Below are 25,272 nucleotides of genomic sequence, written 5' to 3' on the forward strand. Positions count from 1 at the left end.
AGCCTTGGTGGACAAAAGCAGCCTTACCTGGCGTCGGTCACCTCCTTAAAAACGTGGTATATGCTAGGAAAGGTATCTGTAGGTGCCCATAGGTAGCACGTTGAGAACACCTGGCATAAGATATAAACAAACAGTTCCAGAGCTTAAAATAGACATTTCTTTACTAACAAATATATTTTAAATCTCTCATACCACAGTGGTTGACATAAAATTAAAAGAACGTTAACAGAAGCTGTTGAACAATACAAAGATTAAATAGCTTTTATGGTATTGTTTGATGGGACATTTAGTTTGCTGTGGTGGTTAATTGTGCAGACACTAATCTGGGAGAAGAAGAAGAAGTCTGCAGATTTATACCCCGCCCTTCTCTCTGAATCTGAGACTCATAGCAGTTTACAATCTCCTATATCTTCTCCTCCCACAACTGACACCCTGATCCAACATGGCTTCTCTTCTGTTCTCTCTCAGCCCCACCTACGTACTTCACAGGGTATCTGTTGTGGGGAGAGGAAGGGAAGGGAATTGTGAGCTTCTCTGAGACTCCCAAGTGGAGGGCGTGGTGTAAATCCAATCTCCTTCTCCTCCTCCTTTTTCTTCTGTGGCAGCATCGTTGCATTATACTATCCCAAATCAAGGTTTCTAAAGGATGTGCTCACCTAATTGCACTGCTGTGCTGCCATGTTGCAGGCTGTTCTTTTTGAGAGTGCAATCATCATTTTATAAAATGCATTAATAGGGAGTTTACTAAGCAGTGTGTGTTAGGTCTGGATAACATTTGAAGAAATCTGGATGGAGTTCAAGGCTATTTAGTGCCGTGCCCCTTTTAGAAAATCACCTTAAAAATAAACTCTTAAAAGTTGCAGATGAAAAACTTAGAATCATAAAGTTGGAAGGGACCTCCAGGGTCATCTAGTCCAAACCCCTGCACAATGCAGGAAACTCACAAATACCTCCCCCTAAATTCACTTGTGTCTCTCCTAGATGGATGATGCTGGAAAATATAATGGAGACGTAGACGCATCCAAGAGAGTTCAACATACATTCACCAGCAATTCGTTTTCTAAAGCAGAGCCTGGGCAAAGCCCTTCTCTGAATGACTTAAGAAGCGCTGAAGAGGACAAGTCTGGGACAAGAGACTCGCTTGTAGAGAACACTTCCTCTGCCTACCAGGCTGCGGATATTGATCATCTTGGCCCCAAACCAGAGCAAAACGTGGTTTCAACTTTATCTTCACCTGTGGAAGAGAGAAGTCTTCAAGAGCCAGAGACTCCAAGAGCACAAGTGAGTACAGAAAGGTCCAGTCCTTCTGTTGGATAATGATAAAATTTCTGTTCTGCCATCCTGTCAGAACATATGAAGCTGCCTTATACTGAACCAGACCCTCGGTCCATCAAAGTCAGTCTTGTCTACTCAGACTGGCAGTGGCTCTCCAGGGTCTCCAGCTGAGGATTTTCACGCCTATTTGCCTGGACCCTTTTTAGTTGGAGATGCCGGGGATTGAACCTGGGACCTTCTGCCTACCAAGCAGATGCTCTACCACTGAGCCACCGTCCCTCCCCAGTTGTGAACAGCCATAAAATGACCCACAGCAATTGAAAGGAATTTGGCTACGGCCAATGTTCCCTCTAAGTGCAGAGTCTTGTGAGCAAAAGTTCTACTTTGTGAGCTACTGGTATTAAAGTTGTGAGCTACCGGCATTAAACTACATAAATTATCATGCTCTGGGGTCATCCTTCCTGAGCGATGGCAAAAATGTGTGAGCTGGAGGCTAAGAATCTGTGAGCTAGCTCACGCTAACTCAGCTTAGAGGGGACACTGGCTATGGCCCAAGTGGCTTTTTTTTGTTCAGTTCTCAGAAGCCAGGGGGGTGAGATCCTTCTGTTTAGTGCTTCATTAGTGTAAACAATATGCTAGGCACTGCACAGGATCATATCCAAGTGGCATGGGCTCTGAGAAGAATTCAACATGGGATGGGGTGGGGTGGCAGCTCTGCCACCAGCAAACTAGGCGATTGCCTAGGGCTCTGGCCTTCTGGGGGATCCAAATTGGGTGCCCCCCCCATGTGACTCAGTGGCGTTATCAGTGCAGAGGGGAGTGCCAGAGAGTCCAGGGCCGGCCTTTTGGGGTGGGGGGTGGAGTTAAGGGAGGATGGGGCAAAATGAGGAGTCAAGTGGCAGCTTGTTTTGGCTAGCAGTCTTCAAGAATGGCTTTGTTAAGTAAGTGGGTCTTGCAGAAGAAAGAGAATGAGTTTGAATAAGGAGATACGAATAGTCTCTGTATAAGAAACCTAGCAAACTATCGCAGAAAATGGAATGCGGAAGAGTGGGCACTCCAAGCTGCAGAGTCCTGTGAGCAAACATTCTACTTTGTGAGCTACTGGCATTAAAGTTGTGAGGTACTGCATAAATGAGTGTGCTCTGGGGTCATCCTTCCTGAGCTAAGACAAAAATGTGTGAGCTGGAGACTAAAAATCTGTGAGCTGGCTCACGTTAACTCCGCTTATTTTTTTTATTTTATCAAATTTATATCCCGCCCTCCCCTAACAGGCTTAGGGGGGAACACTGGTGGGCACCCTTATGCCTCGAGTTGTTTCTGACCTTGTATGAAACCCTCCAGTTACATGGCTCTTGCGCTTTTAGCTCTTGAAATGAAACGGTGGTCTTACAAATCTTTTAAAAGCGAACAGTCTGCACCCAGGACCTAAATGTGTTTTCTGGCTCCTAGTCAAATTGGGTGATGCTGAGAACACTGCCCAACAATTGCCTTATTTGAAATGAGCGTGTTTGAGTCTGTGCTGCCTTTAGACCACCTGGAAGTCTTGTTTGCAATTCAAAGCAAGTGGCATTGCGAGCAGTTCCGTATTTGTGCAGGGACTGCATTTGGCATGCTAATCTGGCCGAATAGCTGCTGATCAGCATGAATCGTTGCTGTGCCCTGAATTATCCTGGGGCGTCTCTTTTAAGAGCTACTGTTGGGTTGTAGATGTGAATTCTGCAGGTGCTGCCAGTGCTGGTAGCCCATGTCAGCTTCCCCCCTCTTTTCCCCATGCTTTTCACAGACAGGAACCTTTCCTTTGTGACGGTCAACTTCATTTCAACTTTTTTAGGCTTGGGGCTGTGGCCACCCCAAACTGTTACACTAACAGAACCATCCTGTAGCAGTAGGAAAGTGTCAGAGTCCAGTGGCAAAATTTGCGGCAGAGTATGAACTTTCAGGAGTCACTTCTCCAGATACTTATTCCAGATTGAGAGACAGGTGTTTTTGTCAGCTTCCCCTCTCCCCCCCCCACCCCCGTTGATCAGAAGGAGGTTTGGCATAGTGACAGATGTGGCAAAGCATTGTGGGAATGCTTGCCGATTCAACTGTAGTAATTATGCAGTGGCAGGGCTTTTTTTGTAACAGGAACTCCTTTGCATATTAGGCCACACACCCCTGATGTAGCCAATTCTCATGGAGCTTACAGTAGGCCCTGTAAGAAGAGACCTGTAAGCTCTTGGATGATTGGCTACATCAGGGGGTGTGGCCTAATAGGCAAAGGAGCCCCTGCTACAATAAAAGCCCTGGACCAGTGGTAAAAAAATGTCCCCCAAGTGTTGGGCAGTGTTGATCATTAGTGGTGAGAAAATTATGTCTGACAGTGCTTTTGTTATCAAGAAATCTCTCTCTCTCTCTCTCATCTATCCATCCCTCTCATCTCTCCATCCATCTCTGTACGTGTGATGGCTTGTTGCGCCATTTTGTGCTCATGGCAATTTGCCATGTCTTCTGAGGTGTTTCCTGTTATCTGACGTGCAGTAAGGTCAATATGAAGTCACTAAGTGTGACTCCCTCCTGGCGGGGCAAATTGGATAAGAAAGGCTACGGCCCCGGATATCTGATTCTAACTTGTGAAATCTGACTTCTTTATTTCATTGTCCAGGCCAGTCCATGAACTTTGAAACAAATTAAAGCTGGAAACTATTCTCTCTGATAATCTTAAATTCTCGTTGATAATCTTAAAGAAATCATATCCTGTGAGATCATGATCCAAAGACTGGACATGAATTTGTTCATGGGAGGAAAATAACAGGAGAGGCAAATTTTTTTGCAGTCATTTTTTGCAGCGGCTTAATTACAGCTACTCCCACTGCAGAAGAGATTTTAAAAAACTGAACAGCAGGTTTAGACTTGCCAATCCCCAGGTCCCCGTGGAGGTTCTTCCGCTTTCCCAGGCTCCTTCCCACCCTCAGTCAGCTGGCCAGTGGGGGGAAGCTCCTCCCCCACAGCTACCATATACCTTTCCCCTTCAGAATGCTAGGAGAAAGCTTGCAAAGGCTTCCTTTTTGGATGGTGTGTCTGTGTCTTTAAGGCTGAATGGGGGCGGGTTGAGCAGGCAGAACAAGATGGCTGCTCCCACTAGCTGTGAAAGCAGCCCAGACCCTCTGTTTGTTATGCAAGCTGTTCAGAGGTCATTTGCGAAGTAAATGGTAAATTTGAACCTTTGGTTTCCCTGTGTTATTGGAAGTTCTGCAACTTGTGAGTAAAATGCCCCAGTGGGACAACACAAGTGTGGAATTGCAAACTGTTTTATTTTTGCTTCTCTGTGTGTGTGTGTGTGTGTGTGTGTGTGTGTGAGAGAGAGAGAGAGAGAGAGAGATGATTTGCAGCTGCTTGGGTGAGGAAATGAAGACTGTATCCAGGGGAACTGCACTGCTGAGTTTTTATTTATTTATTTTAGGGAAAGTCTCCTGGCTCCACTCCCAAAGTCTCCCAGCCCCACCCCCAAAGTCCCTGGATATTATTTGAGTTAGACTTGGCAACCCTAAAACAGCTTATTTCGGTAGCTCTGGGAATTGCTACGGCTAAAATATATCATTCAGAGCTCAAGGTGCGTACCTGACTCTCCCAAATGACATTCATGCATTTGGGCTGCAGATCGAATGTTTCAGAAGTGGTTTAATTCCTATTAAGAACTAATCTTGCCGTAGTAGTTTAGAAGATGCTATCGGGAGCTGCTTCTGTCCCCATCTTTCTCCAGTGCCGAAGGTAAACAAAGAAGGTTGTCAGCACCCTGTATAGGGCTTCAATGCCATAGTTATCTTGGAGACGTTTATGGCAACAGGATGGAGGACTGCTTACTGAACAGCATTCCTGACATTCTTAGCAGTATTGTTGATGGTAATGACAAGGAAATGTTATATGTGGAGATCTCCTCTAAGTGAAACCACTTTCGTGTCCAATTTATTAACTTCTTGGTGTAACTTAATGCAGTTTTTCATTAGACTGGGGTGCAGCTTCAGTTTTCTTTCCCAATTCCAACTTTTATAACATATCTGTTATTACAAGCATCTACGACTTAAATTGTAAGAGCCCCGTGGTGCAGAGTGGTAAAGCTGCAGTACTGTAGTTGAAGCTCTCTGCTCACGACCTGAGTTCGATCCTGGCAGAAGCTGGGTTCAGGTAGCTGGCTCAAGGTTGACTCAACCTTCCATCCTTCCGAGGTCGGTAAAATGAGTCCCCAGCTTGCTGGGGGGGAAGTGTAAACGACTGGGGAAGGCAATGGCAAACCACCCCGTAAAAAGTCTGCCATGAAAACGTCATGATGCGATGTCACCCTAGAGTCGGAAACGACTGAGGCTTGCACAGGGGACTACCTTTACCTTTTTACCACTTCCATTGTAGCTAGATTTCCTATCAATATTACATTAGGTGATGTGTGTGTGTGTGTGTGTGTATATATATATATATATATATATATATTGGTCATAATGTGGGAAGCCCAAAGGGAGACTTCCACAATAAGCTTATTTTGTGCTTCCAGGGTCCTGTAATGTGTGGCAACCGCTCAAAATGATACAGGAGTGAATAAAGAAAGGAAGCAACTGGCAGTGTCTAAACTAATGCACATCTCAGTGACTAGGGAGATGCGCGAACCTAGCAATGACTCCTGGGTACCTAGCAAAACTTCCATCTATACTCACCCCATATTTATTGAATGTTTTTCACAAAAAGAACTCCATGTTGATGGGAAAGTAGCACAGCTGGGAAAGTGAATCCCCCATTTTTGGTTGTGGAGTTGGCTCTATATTTCTAGGGATTTTTTTTTAAAGTCAGGAAACATTCCAGAAAACCTGATCCTCCACCTGCAATCCATCTCATTTTACTACCTCAGTGTTTTACCATCTCACTCCCACCACATTCAGTTTGCCATATGTCGATTGAGCATTATTCTTTGGACACGAGATGGCCTTATTGTCCTCTCTCCCCCTCCGTCCTATCATAATCAGATTAGCTTCACTCACAGCATCATGCACAGGCAGATCCAGGTTCTTCATTCACAAACGTCTGGTTCAAGCCCTCTGTTAAAAGTTACTTTAATTCATCCACTATAACGGGTGGCCAACGGTAGCTCTCCAGATGTTTTTTTGCCTACAACTCCCATCAGCCCCAGCCAGCGTGGCCAATGGCTGGGGCTTATGGGAGTTGTAGGCAAAAAACATCTGGAGAGTACCATTGGCCACCCCTGCACTATAACATGATTTTTTCCCCTATGGAGTCACAGCCAACGTATGGCGATCCCATGGGGTTTCCAAGGCCAAAAAACTTTCAGGGGTGGTTTGTCATTGCCTGCCTCTGCGTAGCAGCCCTGGTGCTTGGAGGGGGGGGCTTCTAGTGTCCTGGCCCCCACTGGTGGACCTCCTGATGGCACTTGGGTTTCTTGGCCATTGTGTGACACAGAGTGTTGGTCTGGATGGGCCATTGGCCTGATCCAACATGGCCTCTCTTATGTTCTTTGATGTTCTTACGGACTTCCTTTGTGGTCTCCCATCCAAGTACTAACCAGGGCCGACCCTGCTTAGCTTTCAAGATCTGATGAGATCAGGCTAGTTTACAGGGGTCTCAAACATATGGCCCAGGGGAAGGAATTGGCCCTTCCAGGGGTCTTCTCTGGCTGGCAAGCAACTGGTCATTACCTTTATTGCCAAATGACCGAGGCTTTGCATTTTGTCCCTGTATATTGTCTCAGTGCTAACTAGTAATGGGTGGTAGAAGTGGGAGGTTGGGCATCGGAGAGATACTTTAAGGAAATACTCCAAGTGTTAATGTTTTAAGCATGTTTGTATTTTGAGTAAAATTAATATCATTAATTGGGCTTGCTTGTGTCCCTTATAAAGTTTATATCTCAAGTACCTGGAATTACATTTTATGGCAGGGGTGTCAAGCATGCAGTTCAGGGGCTGAATCAGGCCCCCATAGGGCTCCTATCAGGCCCCCAAGCAACTGGCTGTCATCTGCTTCCTTCTCCCTCCCTCTTGCTTCTTTCTGCATCACAGCATGTTTTGCCAGGCTTGCTCAATCGCACAGGAGCTACAGAGCCAAACCTCTATTTTCTCCATTGGCTGAGGTTCCTCCCTTGGGGAGGAAGGGGGGAGGAATAGCTTGCTTTGCCAATTGCACTTGCAGTTACTACCTACCTACCTACCTACGCAGAGGCAGGCAATGACAAACCACCCCTGAAAGTTTCTTGGCCTTGGAAACCCCATGGGATCGCCATACGTTGGCTGTGACTCCATAGGGGAAAAAATCATGTTATAGTGCAGGGGTGGCCAATTGCAATTACATATCTATATATATATTTGTGTTTGTGTTCTTTATATCTCTGCTACCTAATCTTAAATAGGTACACACATGGCCCGGCCCAGCATGACTTGGTCCAACCTGACATAGCCCAGCCCAACAAGGTCTCATTTATGTCAGATCCGGCCCTCAAAACAAATGAGTTCAACACCTCTGTTTTATGGCATACAATGGCAATCCACATGGATTGCTTGGCCTGACAAAGTGATATTTATGTCAGATTTAGCCCGTGTAACAAATTAGTTCAAGATCTCTGGCTAATAATATTTAGGTCAGTTCTGTACTGCCTTACAACCTTGTGGTTATGTTAAAATTTCGGATTAGAACCGTAGTAGTAAAGGAAGAGTTGTATAGAACGGAGGTAGTAAAGGCAGAGTTGCATATACCGTCTACTCATTTATTTGGGCTGTGTAAATTCTTTATTTCCCATAACTGAGTAGAGAATCTGTAGTGGAAACTTTTGATAATCTCAGAAGAGCTCTGCTGGATCAGACTGAAGGTCCACACTAAACTCTCTTTCCATGAATGCATCCTTTAGGTAGCAGTTCCATCGCATAAAGAAATTGTTGCTTGTAGATAAACAAAAGTAAGCAAAGTAGCTTCTGGAATATTGATAAGAGTTGAATGCAGGGGTAATAGCTCTTTTGTTATGAGTCTCCCGAGGCAGAAATTTGAGCCTTGTTTCACTTTGGTGCACCAAATAACACCCCAGAGGTTAGAACTGTTCCTTTACACAGACAAAAAGGTTAACACATTTTATAATTTGAGGGGATATTTTTTTTTAGTGAATATAGTGTTAAGAAGAAGAAGGTATGCAGCTTTCAAATGGACCTGTACAAAATCTTCTCTCTAACCCATATCTTTAAGGTTCTTCCTTTAACTTCTTATTTTGTTCTGATTTGAAGTTCTGGCCTGTATTGTTGTGACTTCACCAGGCCCGTAGCTACAAGGGGGCTTGTAGGGACACAGCCCCCTGACTTCTGGGCGAGGTCCCCTGACTGGAAGCCCCAACCAGCCCCCGGGGCCTCTGCCATGGCTCCGGAAGCTTCCGCTGACCCCATGAGTGATTTGGCAGGCAGGAGGCAGAAGCAGCCCCAGCCTCCCGCTGGAGGTAAAGGGCCTGCCGATCAGCTAATCTGTGGGCCCTTTAACTCGCTGGGGAAGATGGGGGCTGCTTTTGCTGCCGGCTCTGCTGGCTGTTTTAGTGGCCGGGAAGGAAGGGAGGATGGTGACGAGAGTGACAGGAAGGCAAAAGAAGGGTCTTCTCTTCCCTCCCTGCCACTCTCACCACCCCCCCACCCCCGCCATTAAATTAGCGTGTGCTGCGGGGCTGTAGCAGGAGCAGCTCCTGGCTCCCAGTGCCGGTTAAAGGGCCTGCCGATCAGCTGTTTCGCTGGCCCTTTAACTGCTGCGGGTGCTGGGGCTGCTTCTGTGGCTGGCCCTGCATGCTGTTTTAATGGCAGGGAAGGGAGGGAGGGCGGCAGTGGGGAGGGAAGGGATGGTGGCACCAGGGAAAGCAGCAGGGAGAGGAGAGAGAGGGAAGGGAAACTCTTCCCTGCCTGCCCCTGTCACCGTCACCCTCCCCTCCCCGCCACTGAAATAGCACACAGGACCAGTGGCAGAAGCAGCCCCAGCCTCCGTGCAAGTTAAAGGGCCCACGGAACAGCTGATTGGCGGGCCCTTTAACTGGCACCGGGACTGCTTCTGCTACGGCCCGCGGCACACGCTATTTTGAACATATGGACATATGAAGCTGCCTTATACTGAATCAGACCTTTGGTCCATCAAAGTCAGTAATGTCTTCTCAGACTGGCAGCGGCTCTCCAGGGTCTCAAGCTGAGGTTTTTCACACCTATTTGCCTGGACCCTTTTTTGGAGATGCCAGGGATTGAACCTGGGACCTTTTGCTTCCCAAGCAGATGCTCTACCACTGAGCCACCGTCCCTCCCTTGACGGTGGCGAGAGTGGCAGGGAGGGAAGAGAAGACCCTTCTCTTCTCTCCTTGTCACTCTCATCGCCCCCCTCCCTCCCTCCCTTTCTCGCCAGTAAAACAGCTGCCCGAGCTAGATCCAGGCGGGCAGCCCTGTTCGTCTGAAGCAGAACAAAGTGGGAGTCAAATTGCATCTTGTTGGTCTTAAAGGTGCAACTCAACTCCTACTTTGTTCAGCCTGCAGAGCTGACAGCAAAAGCAGCCCCCAGCTCCCCCCATGAGATAAAGGGCCCACGAAACAGCTGATTGGCAGAAGTAATTTTGTGGGTAGGGGGAGCGGAGGGCAGGGCGGCCGAGACGGAGAGCAGCTAAAGGGAAGGTCATGTGGGGCGCTGTTGGGGCATCAGTGCCCTCTGAAAAATGTACATGCCCCCCGACCTTCCGGCTCCTGGCTACGGCCCTGGACTTCACTATTTTTAATTGGTGATTTCCACAGGGAGATTCCCAGCACTGGCCTGCCTGCTGATACAGTGCAGTAAAGAGTGGGGTATCCGCAGGACAGGTCTTCCAACACATTTCTCGCCCCAGGCCCCTTGCAACTCCTCGGCTTGATCCACTGGGGCTTTTTGCAATTCTTTTTTAAAAAGCTCATTACATCAATATGACAGGATGAGGAGAAATTTTCCAGGCCACGCAACAGCCATTTAGGTTTTATTGCAATCTTTTGCACAACTTCGGAGCAAACCAGGTTTGGGAAAGACCAGAGAAAAGATAGGGAAACTTCGGGAGACTGCGTGAATGTGCTATTGTACTGTGGGGAAGCAGGAAAGAAACCCACCCACTTCTCAAAAGCATTGAACCTGGTGCAGATAATCCATGTGGAAATGGCCATTGTCTTTCTCAAGCTAATTCACTTTTATGCTGCCTTTAGGATGAGCTAGCCAGACTATAGATGCATGTAAATAAATATTTTTATTCAATTTGTAGCTCCAAAGGCATATGAAAGATTAAGTCAAGTTGCACCTTTAAGACCAAACAATTTTTATTTAGAACGTAAGCTTTCATGTGCTCTTAAGCACACTTCATCACACAAGGAATCCAGCACAGTGAGCAAAGCCATACATAGCTGAGCAGAGCCATACATAGCTGGTAGGCAGTGGCCCAGAATGCAACATGGTACAGATTTAAGAACCAATGACAATGACGTAAAATTATTTGGTAGGCAGTGGTTTAGAATGTAAAAAGGTACAATGACAGAACAGTAAAATTAAGAAATTGAGCAAACCTTTGATCTGAGTAGCATGAGCATGCAAAAGCAACAAAACAGTAGTATGTCAAAATGTGAGATTGTCTATAAATGACAATCGGAGATGGGTTCAATATATGTAATGGGATAAGCAACCGAAGTCCTTGTTTGAGTGTATCAACTTGACGCAACTTGACTCATGCTTTGTTCAGACCAACACGGCTGCCTGCTTGGATCTATCTATATGAAAGATTAGTCACTCCAGTACCTGCCCATCGATCCTCAACAGCAAGCTCTCCCTGCCTCTTCAGTCCCTTAACCAACAGACATACTTTTTTTGAAGCTACTTGTACAATATGTCTTCCAAATACAAGGATGTCAGATTCCAGCTGATTACTGCAAAAGTGCCCCAACGTCTTTAGGGTGAGCTTCGGCATCCCCTATTTTGAAACTCATCCACATGTGGATTATGCACATAATGAAGGATTTTAAGCCATGCCTTTTCTTTGTTCAGAAAGGCCAACAAACAAGTACGTTAAAACCATAAACCTGCACAGCACCGTAAAACTCACTAACAGAAGAGGTGGCCAAAAATAGAATGAAAGCAACTAATTCACAGCATCATCAACCAGTTACTTCAGTGCCCCCGAAAGCTCTTCCAAGAAGCACAATGGTTTTACATGGTTTCTGAAAGGACAGTAATTTGGGAAACCTGTTGAGAGCAGTGTTCCCTCCAAACTGAGTTAGCGTGAGCTGGCTCACAGAATTTTAGTCTCCAGCTCACGCATTTTTGTCTTAGCTCAGGAAAGATGACCCCAGAGCACACGAATGCAGCAGCTCACAAAGTAGAATTTTTGCTCACGAGACAGCTTAGAGGGAACATTGGTTGGGAGCACCTGTCACGACTCAGATGGGGTACCACCTGACGCTGCCACCACCCTAGACTTAAGGTTCCTTGGAAAGATCCAGAGTACCCTCCCAAACCCAGGCAAGCTCACTCTCATCAGATATTGGAAGCTAAGGAGGGCCGACCCTGGCAAGTATTTGGATGGGAGACCTCCAAGGAATACCAGGGACGGGACACAGAGGCAGGCAAGCAAGCCATCTCTCTGAAACATCCACATCGCAATAGGGATTGCCTGAAGTCAGCCGTGACTTCCAGGCACGTGCATGCATTCACACAAACACCCCCCAAAAAACCCCAAACAGAAGACACTTCATTTTCATTTCTTTCTAATAACTGAGGTTCCTCAGACTATACATGTTCCATATCCAGTTGCCTGTACTTTTTAAATCATAATTCTGTTTTGTGTAAAATAGCTGATGAGTGAATATTTCTTGCTTTCTGCAAGCATTAATGTATCCCTGGCTGCCTGTGAAAATCCACATGCTGCCCATTCAAGGATAATTGAAGCTTAATAAAGGGCAGTTCTCTCATCACAGCACCTTGTCTTTATCTGTGCTGGAAAGCTCATTGCAGCTTATAAGGTAAATTCTGGCCCAAATCTGAGGAACAGAAGTAGGGTTGCCATCCTCCAGGAGGGGCCTGGAGATCTCCCAGAATTTCAGTTGATCTCTAGACTGCAGAGATTGGTTCACCTCAGGAAAAAATGGCCGCTCTGGTGGATGGATTCTCTTTCTCCCCCAAAATCTCCAGTAGTTTTCCAACCCAAAGCTAGCAACCTTAGACAGAAGTAAAAAAAAACAACCAATTTCCAGGCTTTTGTGTTGTTTGAGCTACAGATCGTTGGCAACGTGACTATCACATTTCAGCTTTCTCTCTGCAAAAGAATGTACATGATGTCTGTGATGCTCTCATGACTGAGGGCAAAGGGTCTAGCACAGTTCTGTATCTAAAACCAAAAATTCATTGCTGTACTAAACCGTTGCAATATGGAGGACATTTATAGCTGCCTGATTGATAATTAAAAAGCCCACATTGTCAGTAGCCTCACTTGTATAGGGGATAGACTTTCTTCCATGAGACACCAGATACCACAGTGTTATATTCCATTCTGTGTTTATTTGGTCTATTTTTTTTCAGGACCAGTTCAGCGACATGAGAATCAGTATAAACCAGAAACCAGGAAGCGGTCGGAACTTTGGGTTCACAACGCTTTGGAATCCCTCTGGAGTCTTTGTCAAGTCCATAGATGAAGGTAAAAATAACTGTACTTGCCACAGAGGAAGCAATCCGTTGGTTGAAATCAATCCCGAGAATTCAGGTTGCAGCATTATGGAAGGGAAAGCCTCTATGAATGGCAGAGGGAGAGGAAAGACTGGCTCAGAGACTGCTGTGTATGTTTGATTGGCTTGAATACTGGGCTAAAACCAATAAGATGAATTTTAACAGAGATAAATGTAAAGTTCTGCATTTAGGTGGGAAAAATTCAGTGCATGGTTATAGGATGGGGGAGACTTGTCTTAGCAGTAGCATGTGCGGAAAGGATCTAGGGGTCTTAGTGGACCATACGCTGAACATGAGTCAACAGTGTGATGTGGTGGCTAAAAAGGCAAAATGCAATTTTGGGCTGTATCAACAGAAGTATAGTGTCCAGATCACGTGAAGTGATGGTATCGCTTTACTCTGCTCTGGTAAGACCTCACCTGGAGTATTGTGTTCAGTTTTGGGCACCACATTTTAAGAAGGATATAGACAAACTGGAAAGGGCCCAGAGGAGGGTGACGAAGATGGTGACAGGTCTGGAGACCGAGTCCTGTGAAGAAAGGTTGAAGGAGCTGGGGATGTTTAGCCTGGAGAGGAGGCGGCTGAGAGGTGATATGTTCACCATCTTCAAGTTCTTGAAGGGCTGTCATCTAGAGGATGGTGTGGAATTGTTTTCTGTGGCCCCAGAAGGTCGGACCAGAACCAGTGGGTTGAAATTAAATCAGAAGAGTTTCGGACTCAGCATTAGGAAGAACTTCCTGACTGTTAGAGCGATTCCTCAGTGGAATAGGCTTCCTCAGGAGGTGGTGGGCTCTCCTTCCTTGGAGGTTTTTAAACAGAGGCTAGATGGCCATCTGACAGCAATGAAGATCCTGTGAATTTAGGGGGAGGTGTTTGTGAGATTCCTGCATTGTGCAGGGGGTTGAACTAGATGACCCTGGATGTCCCTTCCAACTCTGTGATTCTATGAATACTGCTATGTATATTTGACTTTGGACTAGCTCTATAGGAGGAGGAATAATCTCCCTCCACACAAGGGTTTAGACTCTGTGGCATTCCACTGACTTTTCAGTTTTTAAATTTAGTATATTTTGAAGCCCATGGGCGTGCAAAAGAGAGATTTTTATCTGTGTTTTGCAACAACACATAGCGCTTTACATTGTTGAAGATCTACCACAGTTGCTTTTTTAGTTACCTTTTGAATAAAAATGTTCTGTTGTTACAATAGAGAAAAAGATTAGCATAGCCAAGTTTCAGAAGCTAAAGTGATCTCTTGAATAAATAATGTGGTGCCAGATATTCCGCAGCCTCAGGCTGAATCCATACATAATGTAATACAGCTCTATCATTGTGCTGTAGAAACCATTTGGAACTGGATTTTCCTGTGTGGGCAAGACAAAAGTCTTGAATGCTTCTGTAATGCTCATTCTAACAAAAGCCAAATTGTATCATGACCTTAATGCTTGTTTTGTTTAGCTGGCAAAAACGAAAAATGCGATCAAGACCTGTGTGCCTTGCTGGGCGCAGACCCACCGGTCACAGGGGCGGGGGGGGGGGGAGGGTTTACAGGCCCGGGCAGGCAGCAAATCATAGATCATCTGGTAGGGACTGTGGTTTGTTTTAGTGGGTCACAAAAGAATGAGAGCTAATTGTTAGGTGTTAATTTCTTTAGGAGGATACAGTTGCTATGTTGTTCTCTTGACACCATTCTGCCACATGTTGGATCACCTGGTACATCCTTCAGAGTGTGGTTCTGGTCAGGTCAGGGGTTGTTTTGTAGAAAAATAGGTGGTGGAGCTCATTACCATAACTCATTAGCATATGCCGCCGCCCCCCAGCCAAAAGCAACCCAGCGCAAGAAAGGAGAGCCCCAGGTGAGTGAGGCCTGCTTGGGCTGGCTAGAGATCCAACCCCCACTCACAGTCAAAAGGCCAGCAAGCCCCCCACTCCCCAAAATGAGAAGTGGGAAAAGGGTGACGTGGGCTTCTCCAGGGGTTAATGAGGGCTGCTGGGGGTGTGGCAAAGCTCCTAGTGGCTGGCTGGCTGCCTGCTCTCCTAATCCAAGGATTGTTGCGTAGCTGCACCTACTATTCAATGGACAAGGTAGGTGGGGAGGAAGAGGGGGAAGCCTCAAAAAGGTTCAGGAGCTGAGCTCCTGCTGAATCTGAGGCCTGGTCATAGTCCCGGTAAGCTGAGAAGGATTCACTTTAGTATCATTTGATTTGTCCTTTTACCGGGAACTCATTTGCATATTAGGCCACACCCCCTGGCACCAAGGCAGCCTGAATTGCATTGCTGTGCACGCCTGCTAAAAAAAAAAGGCCCTGCCTTTCACCAAACTGAGGGCATGTTGAGCAGGAGAGTAGTAGCTGTTCACCTCTTGGTGGAACGGAGAGGTGTTCCAGTTTTTCCAAAGCTGGCACAGATTTAACTACAGCTCTCCAGAGTTTAGCCTTTGTAGACAGTGTCTTAATAACTTTATTTAGGAAATGTATATGCTGCCTCTTCAGAGACCTTCTATTAATAATCAGTGCTAGCCCTAGGGCGCATGGCTCTCCAGGCAGGCTCCCTGCCTGCCCCCCACTGCCCCCACCCCCTCTCCCTCCCTCAGAGAAGTGTGATGACGCTGGGCCCCACCAACTTCGAGGAAGATAGCCTCTGCACATTTTTCGAAGAGACTGCTGGAGGAGGCTTCTTCCCCCTCCTTTCTGGCACTGGAAGTGAGGGGGGAGTGAAGCCTCCTCCAGCATTCTCTTCAAAAAACGTGCAGCTGCCAGCTGCCTCAAAGCCGGTAGGAAGAAGAAGATATTGGATTTATATCCTGCCCTCCACTCCAAAGAGTCTCAGAGCGGCTCACAATCTCTTTTACCTTCCTCTCCCACAACAGACACCCTGTGAGGTGGGTGGGGCTGGAGAGGGCTCTCACAGCAGCTGCCCTTTCAAGGACAACCTCTGCCAGAGCTATGGCTGACCCAAGGCCATGCCAGCAGGTGCAAGTGGAGGAGTGGGGAATCAAACCCGGTTCTCCCAGATAAGAGTCCGCACACTTAACCACTACACCAAACTGGCTGACCCAGCCTTGTCGCGGTGAGCTTCTCTGACGGGTGGGCGGGGGGCGAAGCACAGCGGAAGGCAAGAGAGGGTTGCGTGGCAGCAGCGGCGGCGGGAAGAGAGGTAAATTAATGCGGTTGTCTTGGGTACCGGGGGGGGAGCCCAATTCGGCACCCCCTCCCGGCGCCCTAGGCAACCGCCTAGTTTGCCTAGTGGGCGAGCCAGCCCTGTTAATAATATATCACTCACTGCCTTTTGCTCTTACAATTAGACCCCTGGTCTAATTGTACATGATTTTATACATGATTGGAGCAGACCCATGTTGAAGGAGATGAAACAGCCACAGTGGTAGTTCGTCGCTATTTTTTTTCTTAGTCAATAATATAGTCCCCTTAATGCCAGCTTGTCTGTTCAGATGGGTATTTAGGAGCCTTTCTACCCGCAGTCAGATATGTTGCGCATTTCGGGTTGCCAGGTCCGACTCAGAAAATTTCTGCGGACTTTGAGGGTGGACCAAGAGTGTGACAAGCACAACTGAACTCCAAAGGGAGTTCTGGCTGTCACATTTAAAGGGATGGCGTGCCTTTTAAATGCCCTCCTGCCACTTGGAAATGATGGCTAGAAGCACCTTCTTTTGGGGCTCATAGAATTGGACCCCCTGCTATGCTGAAAATTTGATGCCTCTGATGACCTTGAAGTGGGGGGGAGGGCCTCCATACTGGGGGATCCCCTGGCCCCAACTGGGGATTGGCAACCCTGTGCACAGTGTAGTTTCAGAGCCAAATAACATGTGGTGATGGGGATCAGCAGGCCTCATTTCGGGCAGGAGCTCACAGGATTGGAGCTCTGGAACCTCTAAATTTTATTGTGCTCTTTCTTTCTTACCCCCTCCCCAATACTTGCTTCTGGGCACCATTGCTCAAACCCCCTGTGATAAGTTTGCTGAACTATTTGACAAACTTGCTAATACTTTCCTCACAAAAAAGGGGGAACTAACGAAAACATATAAAGCAATCTTCATCATGCCACTGTGACCACAAAGGAGGAAGTAATTGAAAAAGTATGATGGAAGTAAGGATTTATTATGACAATTATAATCCAAGAAGCATTTTAAGGTAGATGCTGAGCTAATATAATTTAGTACACCTTCTGGTGATGTCAGGGGTGTGTTTTATCCTCACAACAAACCCTTCAAGGTAGGTGAGGCTGACGTTATGTGACTGGCCCAGGGTAACCCAGCAAGCGTCGGTGGCAGATCCTAGTTTGATTCTTTAACCACCAAAGTTCTTGTTGGTAACTTCACAGTCTTTTGCTTGACTGGCTGGGTTTACCTGAACGTGTTGGTTTAAAAATTTCTGTTTGTGTTACAAAGAATGATTAATTCACAATGCTTTGACAGCATTTATTCCCTTCAAGTAAGGTAAAGGTAAAGGTAGTCCCCTGTGCAAGCACCAGTCGTTTTCGACTCTGGGGTGACGTTGCTTTCACAATGTTTTCACGGCAGACTCTTTACGGGGTGGTTTGCCGTTGCCTTCCCTAGTCATCTACACTTTCCCTCCAGCAAGCTGGGTACTCATTTTACCGACCTCGGAAGGATGGAAGGCTGAGTCAACCTGGAGCCAGCTACCTGAACCAGCTTCCGCCGGGATCGAACTCAGGTCGTGAGCAGAGGGGTCGAACTGCAGTACTGCAGCTTTACCACTCTGCACCTTGGGGCTCTTCCCTTCAAGTACCATAAAGCATTCTGTATACTTCTATGATTACTTCTGTAACAGGAGCTGCTGTTTGTGCAGTTTGGGCCTGTATCTTTCTGTCAGTTTCTGAGGCAATTTTTTTTTTAAGTCCATGCTCAACAGCTTGCCATATCAGAAGGCACTGTATAATTTGCTGCATCGTGAATTCGAGGTTTTAATAATTAAGGATTTTCAGCATCTGGAATGAAGCAAACATGAGAGGGTCAGACACTTAGCCGAGGAAAACAGAGCTGGGTGTATTGTTTGTGCCTTTTTTTCATTAGGAGAGGCCACTACAGAATCCAGTAATGTTGTCTCATATACCGCTACATTATTATGGTACAAGACCAGGGCTTTTTTTGGGCAGGAACGCAGTTCCAGCTGGCATGGTGTCAGGGGGTGTGGCCTAATATGCAAATGATTCCTGCTGGGCTTCTTCTACAAAATAGCCCTGTGTGAAACGATGATGCCAGAGGGTGTGGCCTAATATGCAAATGAGTTCCTGGTGAGCTTTTCCTACAAAATAGCCCTGTGTGAAACAATGGTGGTGATAGGGTTGTGGTCTGATATGCAAATGAGTTCCTGCGGGGCTTTTTCTACAAAAAAAAGAAGAAGCCCTGTACAAGACCTTTGGTTTGTCTGCACTTTGGCTACAACCCTCGAAGGCAAAATTCTTTCCCACGTCTGCTCATGGGTATCTTTTAACTGCAGCAGCCTGTGGTCGTACCTGGGGCTTGTTGTGTACCTGCCATCCACTGTACCATGCGTTATACAGTCCATTGAGCTTGATGCCTGTATATTGAAGTGTTTGAGAGCCACTGTTGTGTAAAAAAAAAAAGGAGAGTGTCAAAGTGGGTGGTGCTTGCCATCCAGGGCCTGCCTCCCACTAGGGAAACTGTTTATTGATTTAGTAGGCTTATATTCTGCCCTTTCCCATAATGAGCGTATAACCCAGGTAATTGCTTAGGGCATTGGCCTTCTGGGGGCACAGAATTGGGTGCCTCCACTCGGTAACGTTATCACTGCCGGGGGGGGGGGGCACCAGCAGTTAACCTTGCCTAGGGTGCCAGGCAGGCTAGGGGCATCCCTGCTGCCATAAGTAAGGTTTCCAGCCAGGCCTGTAGCCACAGGGGGGCCTGTGTGGGCACTGCCCCCTGACTTCTGGGCAGAGCCCTTTGACTTCCAGGGGGCAGGCTGCTTTTTTTTTCTTTTTTGCTGGAAGAAAGCTTCTGAGAAGCAGCAAGCCCCGCAGTGGATGGGAAAGGGTGCTCCCCGACTTTCTAAAAGCCCCCCGACTTTTAGAATCCTGGCTACGCCCCTGTTTCCAGCTCTGGATTGGGAAGTTCCTGTAGATTTTGGAGGTGGAATCTGAGGACAGTGGGGTGTGGGGAGGGAGGGACCTGGGGTGCCATCTCTGGATTGGGAAATTCAAAACAAAACAACAAAGCAACTGTGTAGCCAAAACAAATCACTTGAATAACTTTCTATACAAAGGTGTCCTGTGCAGTTCAAAGTGCCAAAGGCACCACATAAATAGTCTCAAAGTCCAAAAGCTTGTAAAATACCACTAAGGTGTGGTCAGACCAAAGCTGTTCCAAACATGAACGGAGCGGTGAAAACGTATTCAGGGGATGACTGTGACACGGCGTACTGCAGCATTCCTTCTCCCTCTTCTCCACCTTCTGAAGCACGAAGATGAATAGGTAGAAGCTCTCAACACGTTCGTTGACTTGCTGCGCGTTTTGAACAACCGCCCGAAGGCAGTTCCAACTTTTTCAAGAGCAAATCAATGAAAACATCCTTCTTTGAACTGCATTTAGGAAAACATCCTTTGTACTGCATTTTGGCACTTTGAACTGCATAGGACGCTTTTGTATAGACAGGGGTGGCCAGTGGTAGCTCTCCTGATGTTTTTTGCCTACAACTCCCATCAGCCCCAGCCAGCATGGCCAATGGCTGGGGCTGATGGGAGTTGTAGGCAAAAAACATCTGGAGAGCTACCATTGGCCACCCCTGGTATAGAACGTTATTCAAGTAAACTTGTTTAAGATACCAAGTGATTTGTTTTGGCTACACAGTTGCTTTGTTGTTTTGTTTTGAATCTTCTACCGTGTTCTGCTTTATTGTTGTTTACTGGATTGGAAAATACCTGGAGATTTGGAGGTGGAGTCTGCGGAGGGCAGGATTTGGGGGGACTTCAATGGATTGTAATGCCAATAGAGTCTACCTTCCAAAGCAGCCATTTTCTGCAGCTGTTTCCCAAGCCGGCATTGACAAGACCCAAGAACTAGTCCTTAACGGAAGGTTAGATATTATTTTGCCTGTATTTCTCAGATCCTTTCTACAATAAAGTGACCTCACAATGAGGATGAACTGTAGCTACCAATGTTGAAAGAGACATTAAAAAACAACACCACATAGCTGCTGCTTGGTTGCGTCGTTGCAGATGTTCAGGCAGGTAACGTTCCTTCTCCCCCCCGCCTCCGGTTCCCAGGCAGCCCTGCAGAATTTTGCCAGTTGAACGTGGATGATGAAATCCTGTCCATCAATGGCACAAAGGTCTCCCATATGGACCAGAGTCAGTGGGAAGGAGCCATCAGCAGTGCACTAGAAACCGGAAACCTTCTAATGGATGTTAGGCGATACGGGAAGAAGGGTGAGTGAGTTCTTGCTCAGGGCAATTTTCCTGTGGCTTACAGAGCGACTGTTCCTTGTCTGTATACTTACTGTGATGGGTGAGAGGTCTCTTTTTGTAGCATCTACTGCAACAACAACTGCTTTGCAAAATGTAATGCTTTCTGTCAGTGTTCTTGTTGTTCTGGGTATAGTTCTGTGGCTTTTAAATTCTGTGTTGTTTTGTCTTGGGCTTGGAATTTTTTAAAAAAATGCAGTTGCATGCTGAAACTGTGTAAATGTCTGGATAGCAAGCAGCTTCTCTTAAATTGGAGAGAACCTTGTCATGGAAATGTATTTCGCTGGTGGTGCTTACGGTACCAGTTTTCAGACATAATAGATTTCCAATGTAATTTTTTTTCCAGCCAGATAACAGAAGAGATCGGATGTGTTCGTTCATTATATGATCCTGTTGGCAAAGGTTATCTCTGAAATCACTGGTATTCCCACAGCCCTAAAACCAGCTGTTGAAAGGCCCATATTTGGTTATGTATAAGTATTTTGGTCAGAGCTTTTTTTGTAGCAGGAACTCCTTTGCATATTAGGCCACACATCCCTGATGTAGCCAATCCTCCTGGAACTTACAGTCAGCCCTGTACTAAGAGCTCTTGGAGGATTGGCTGCATCAGGGGTGTGTGGCCTAATATGCAAAGGAGTCCTCTTCCAAAAAAAGCCCTGATTTTGGTAGCCTGTGTTCCTTCTAAGCTGCGGTCTTGTGAGCAAAAATTCTACTTTGTGAGCTACTGGCATTAAAGTTGTGAACTACTGCATAAATGAGTGTGCTCTGGGGTCATCCTTCCTAAGCTAAGACAAAAACGTGTGAGCTGGAGGCTAAAAATCTGTAGCTAGCTCACGCTAACTCAGCTTAGAGGGAACACTGCTTGTGACAGTTCTGCTCCAAGTCAGTGAAAGGGAAGTTAGTATGCTTGCTCGTGTGTTGTGCCAGCTTTTGACTAATTCTTGCTTTTTGGGGGAAGGCGGTCTGCTCATGAAAGCCCTAACATTCCTAAACATTCAAATTCCAATTGACTTCTTACTTCATCATTCTTTCTCGTGACCTTCTTTTTTTCTTCCTTTCTGTGTTTCCTTTGAATGTATTTTCATTAGTTCTTTTTCTTTACCATTTCACACCTTCCTGTGTACCTTCAATTTTTTTGATTTCCACATGCCAATCAGACTGGGGCAAAGACCAGCCTTCCCTGCCATATGAAAGGCACAAAATCCTCAATCTCACCAGTATGGCTACCGACATTATAGGTACACCAGAAAGCAAATGGATTGATGCGACATCTGGCGACCGCTCTCCAGCCAGAAGTTCAAGTCTGTCGGCACAAAAAGACACGTCCAACAGTTTCCAGAGTGAGGTATGTGTGTGTGTTTGTCTTTGAGGGGCAGGTTGTTTATTTTGGGGGGACTAGGTTGTACAATTTTTAGGTTAGAAAGGTTAAAATGCTTGGAACTCTTTAGCTTGGAGAAATGTCAACTGAGGGGTGACATGATAGAGGTTTACAAGATTATGCATGGGATAGAGAAGGTAGCAAAAGAAGTACTTTTCTCCCTTTCTCAGAATATGAGAACTTGTGGACAATGAATGAAATTCCTGAGCAGTCGAGTTAGAACTGATAAAAGGAAGTACTTCTTCACCCAAAGGGTGATTAACACATGGAATTCACTGCCACAGGAGGTTACAAGCATAGACAGCTTCAAGAGGGGATTGGATAAGCATATGGAGCAGAGGTCCATCAGTGGCTATTAGCCACAGCTTATCATTAGAACTCTCTGTCTGGGGCAGTGAAGCTCTGTATTCTTGTGCTTGGGGAGGGTGGTGTGCCACAGTGGGAAGGGTTCTAGTGTCCTGGCCCCACTGGTGGACCTCCTGATGGCACTTGCTGGGTTTCTTTGGCCACTGTGTGACACAGAGTGTTGGACTGGATGGGCCGTTGGCCTAATCTAACATGAGTTCTCTTATGTTCTTAAAATTGAATGCAGGACTAAACAGCTCTTCCTTTTCAGTGCTTGAATTCAGATAAAAGGGTTGGGTTTTTTTTCATGAGTGTAATAGTTGCTTAGAAACAGAAAATGTAATTATGTTAGGGGTTTTTTTTGAGCTGGCAACAAACTTTTACAAATATATATAAATACACGAGTGTTGCTAATCTCCAGATGGTTGCTAGATCTCCTGGGATTGCAACTCATCTTCAGGCAACAGAGACCAGTTCATCTGAAGAAAATGGTCACTTTGGAAGGTGGAATTTATGGCATTATATACCCTATCAGAGATCCTCATCTCCCCTAATACCACCCTCCTCAGCCTCCAAATTTCTAGATATTTCCTAACCTGTAGCTGGCAATACTAAAATATACTGCACCTAATACTACATGAACATCAGATTGTGGGTAGGAACAAAAGTTCTTATGACCCACCAAAACATCACAAAAGTGTGTGCAAGCTTTAAAGTTTTATAGAATCCTTCAAAATACTATAGGGTTTGGTCCGAAACAAACAAACAGAAGACATCGAGGCTGAGGGGACAGAATTGTTTCAAGGCATGGAATCAAAGCTCAGTCCTTCTTTTTTAAAATGGAGAAGGAGATATGTTGCCAATGAAATTGGATTTGTTTAGATCGTGGGTGGCCAAATTTGCTTAACATAGGAGCCACATAGAATAAACATCAGATGTTTGAGAGCCACCATGGAATGATTAAATTGTAATTGTATTTTATTGGTTTTAAATTGAAATATAAGTGTCTGAACTGACTATTAGCCGCCCTGAGTCCGCTTGCGGAGAGGGCAGGATAGAAATTTAAGGTAATAAATAATAAATAAATAAATAAACAAGACATGAACATCAGATGTTTGAGAGCTGCAAGACAGGTAGGAAGGAAATAAATAAGTAAATAAATAAATAGATGGGGAGGGAGAGGTTGAAAGAAAGCAACTTTAACTATAAATGCATTCTTCCAGCTGCCAGCTGGCTAGGCTTGGAGAAGTGGTTTAAAGAGACAAATACCTTCTCCAAGTTGGCTGATGGAGTGTCAGGGGCTTCAAGAGCCACACAATATGTGTGAAAGAGCCACATGTGGCTCCTGAGCCACAGTTTGGCCACATCTGGTTTAGATGATACGTGGTACAAAACAGGTTTTCATGTTGCACACAGAGGTCTCTTGCTAGGCAGACACCAAAGCAAACCATGTTCCCTATATGAACAATGCCAGGGATTCCTTGGTGTAAATGGATAGATGGCTGGCTGCTTGATGATCAAATATAGGTTGTGTTGAGGATTTCAGGCTCAAATGGCTTAGGCAAGTACAGGTTGCTTTTTGGCGAAAGAGGATCTCCAGTCGGTGCGCCTAGGAGATGTTCCAGGGAGAACTAAAGATTTCCTTTTGTTGACATTACTGATAAATTAATAGTTAGGCCTGGTGCCCAGAAGTTTCAAGTGTCATTCTCAACCTGCTGGTTAGGTTAAATATCTGCTCAGGATATTTAACTTAACTGTGTGAGACAGGAAGCTGGACTAGATGGACCACTGTTCTGATCCAGCCGGGCCACTTCTTATGTTCTTATTCTTTAGCATAATATGTTGGGCTCGCTCAGTGCTCTGAATTAATTTTATTCTAAACTCTTAGGTGAAGTGTGTGAGTGTCACCATACCCACCTTTGGCCCAGAGATGCTCAGGAGAAAAGCAGGCATGGGGATATTTTTAAATTAAAAACAGTTTGATAAAACAAGTGCTAAAAGATATTGTTCCTTCATGCATCTTCCCAGTAGATGGCCAGTATCGCTCCATATAATTTGTAATTAAAAAACCTCAGGGGTGTCGAACTCATTTGTTAGGAGGGCCGGATCTGACATAAATGAGACCTTGTTGGGCCAGGCCATGTCTTGCCGGGCCGTATGTGTTTAAGATTAGGTAACAGAGATATCAACTTTATAAAGGACACAGACAAACACAAAGATTTTTTTAAAAAAACTTAAAACATTAGCGCTCTTTGATCTTAAAGGTGCTTTCTTTGTATCTCTCCCATGGGATCCAGGGAACTGGGCAAAGGGAGCTCTGCCTCTTTCCTTCCTTCCCCAGGGGAACAGGAGGGGGAGGAGCCTCAGCCAATAGAAGGAAAGAGAGACTTGGCTCAGTAGCTCTGCTGGCAAAGAGCCTGGCAAAGCTATTCTTCTCCCCCTTCCTTCCCAAGGGAGGAGCCTTAGCCAATGGAGAAAAGAGAGACTTTGCTCTGTAGCTCCTGTGTGATTGAGCATGCCTTGCAAAGCAAGCTGTTATGCAGAAGGAAGCAAGAGAGAAGGAGAAGGAAGCAGATGACAGCCAGTTGCTCGGGGGCCTGATAGGAGCCCTCGAGGGGCCTGATTCATCCCCCAAGCCGCATGTTTGACACCTCAGCTGTAGAGGGTAGAAATGGAGGTTACTACTGCTGGGTTTCAGGGCATCACCTTTCAGCTAGTCATTAATCCTACCTGAATAGGCCTACCTTCTTATTAGAACATGCATTATTTACAAAGTATAAGCAGTTCATATGAACCCTGAAAAAAAGTACCACAACCAGTTGCATATCTCTCTGAGGATTTTTTTTTTTTCAAAGATCCTAAATTAAAGCCTTGGATATTTATGGTATATTTAACTTTCTCTTTTCAGAACATAGAAACAAAAGTCAATGGAATGCAAGGAGACACAAGTACGAGTGAGCAAAAAGGTAAAACTTCATTCATCCGGGCGAGTTTGGGCCTAGTGTGAATGCTGTGTACATGGGATTGCCCAGAAACGCAGTATACATGATTTGGATACAGTTTAAATGTGAATTTATTGGTGGGGGTGGAATCCCTGATTCTTTATAAATGGA

At 45.8% G+C, this 25,272-nt stretch overlaps 1 protein-coding gene across 1 annotated transcript in view; it reads left to right on the forward strand.

Moving 5' to 3' along the window:
* Positions 1-25,272, forward strand: part of LMO7 (LIM domain 7) — a 252,121-nt gene that overhangs the window by 185,064 nt on the left and 41,785 nt on the right. Inside the window, exons 17-21 of the mRNA XM_060233592.1 lie at positions 982-1,281; positions 12,838-12,952; positions 20,239-20,400; positions 21,594-21,781; positions 25,068-25,125. Coding sequence (XP_060089575.1) covers positions 982-1,281; positions 12,838-12,952; positions 20,239-20,400; positions 21,594-21,781; positions 25,068-25,125 — 823 coding nt within the window. The remainder of the gene's footprint in view (positions 1-981; positions 1,282-12,837; positions 12,953-20,238; positions 20,401-21,593; positions 21,782-25,067; positions 25,126-25,272) is intronic.

The sequence above is a fragment of the Heteronotia binoei genome, chromosome 3 (assembly GCF_032191835.1).
Source record: "Heteronotia binoei isolate CCM8104 ecotype False Entrance Well chromosome 3, APGP_CSIRO_Hbin_v1, whole genome shotgun sequence".
Lineage (NCBI taxonomy): Eukaryota > Metazoa > Chordata > Lepidosauria > Squamata > Gekkonidae > Heteronotia > Heteronotia binoei.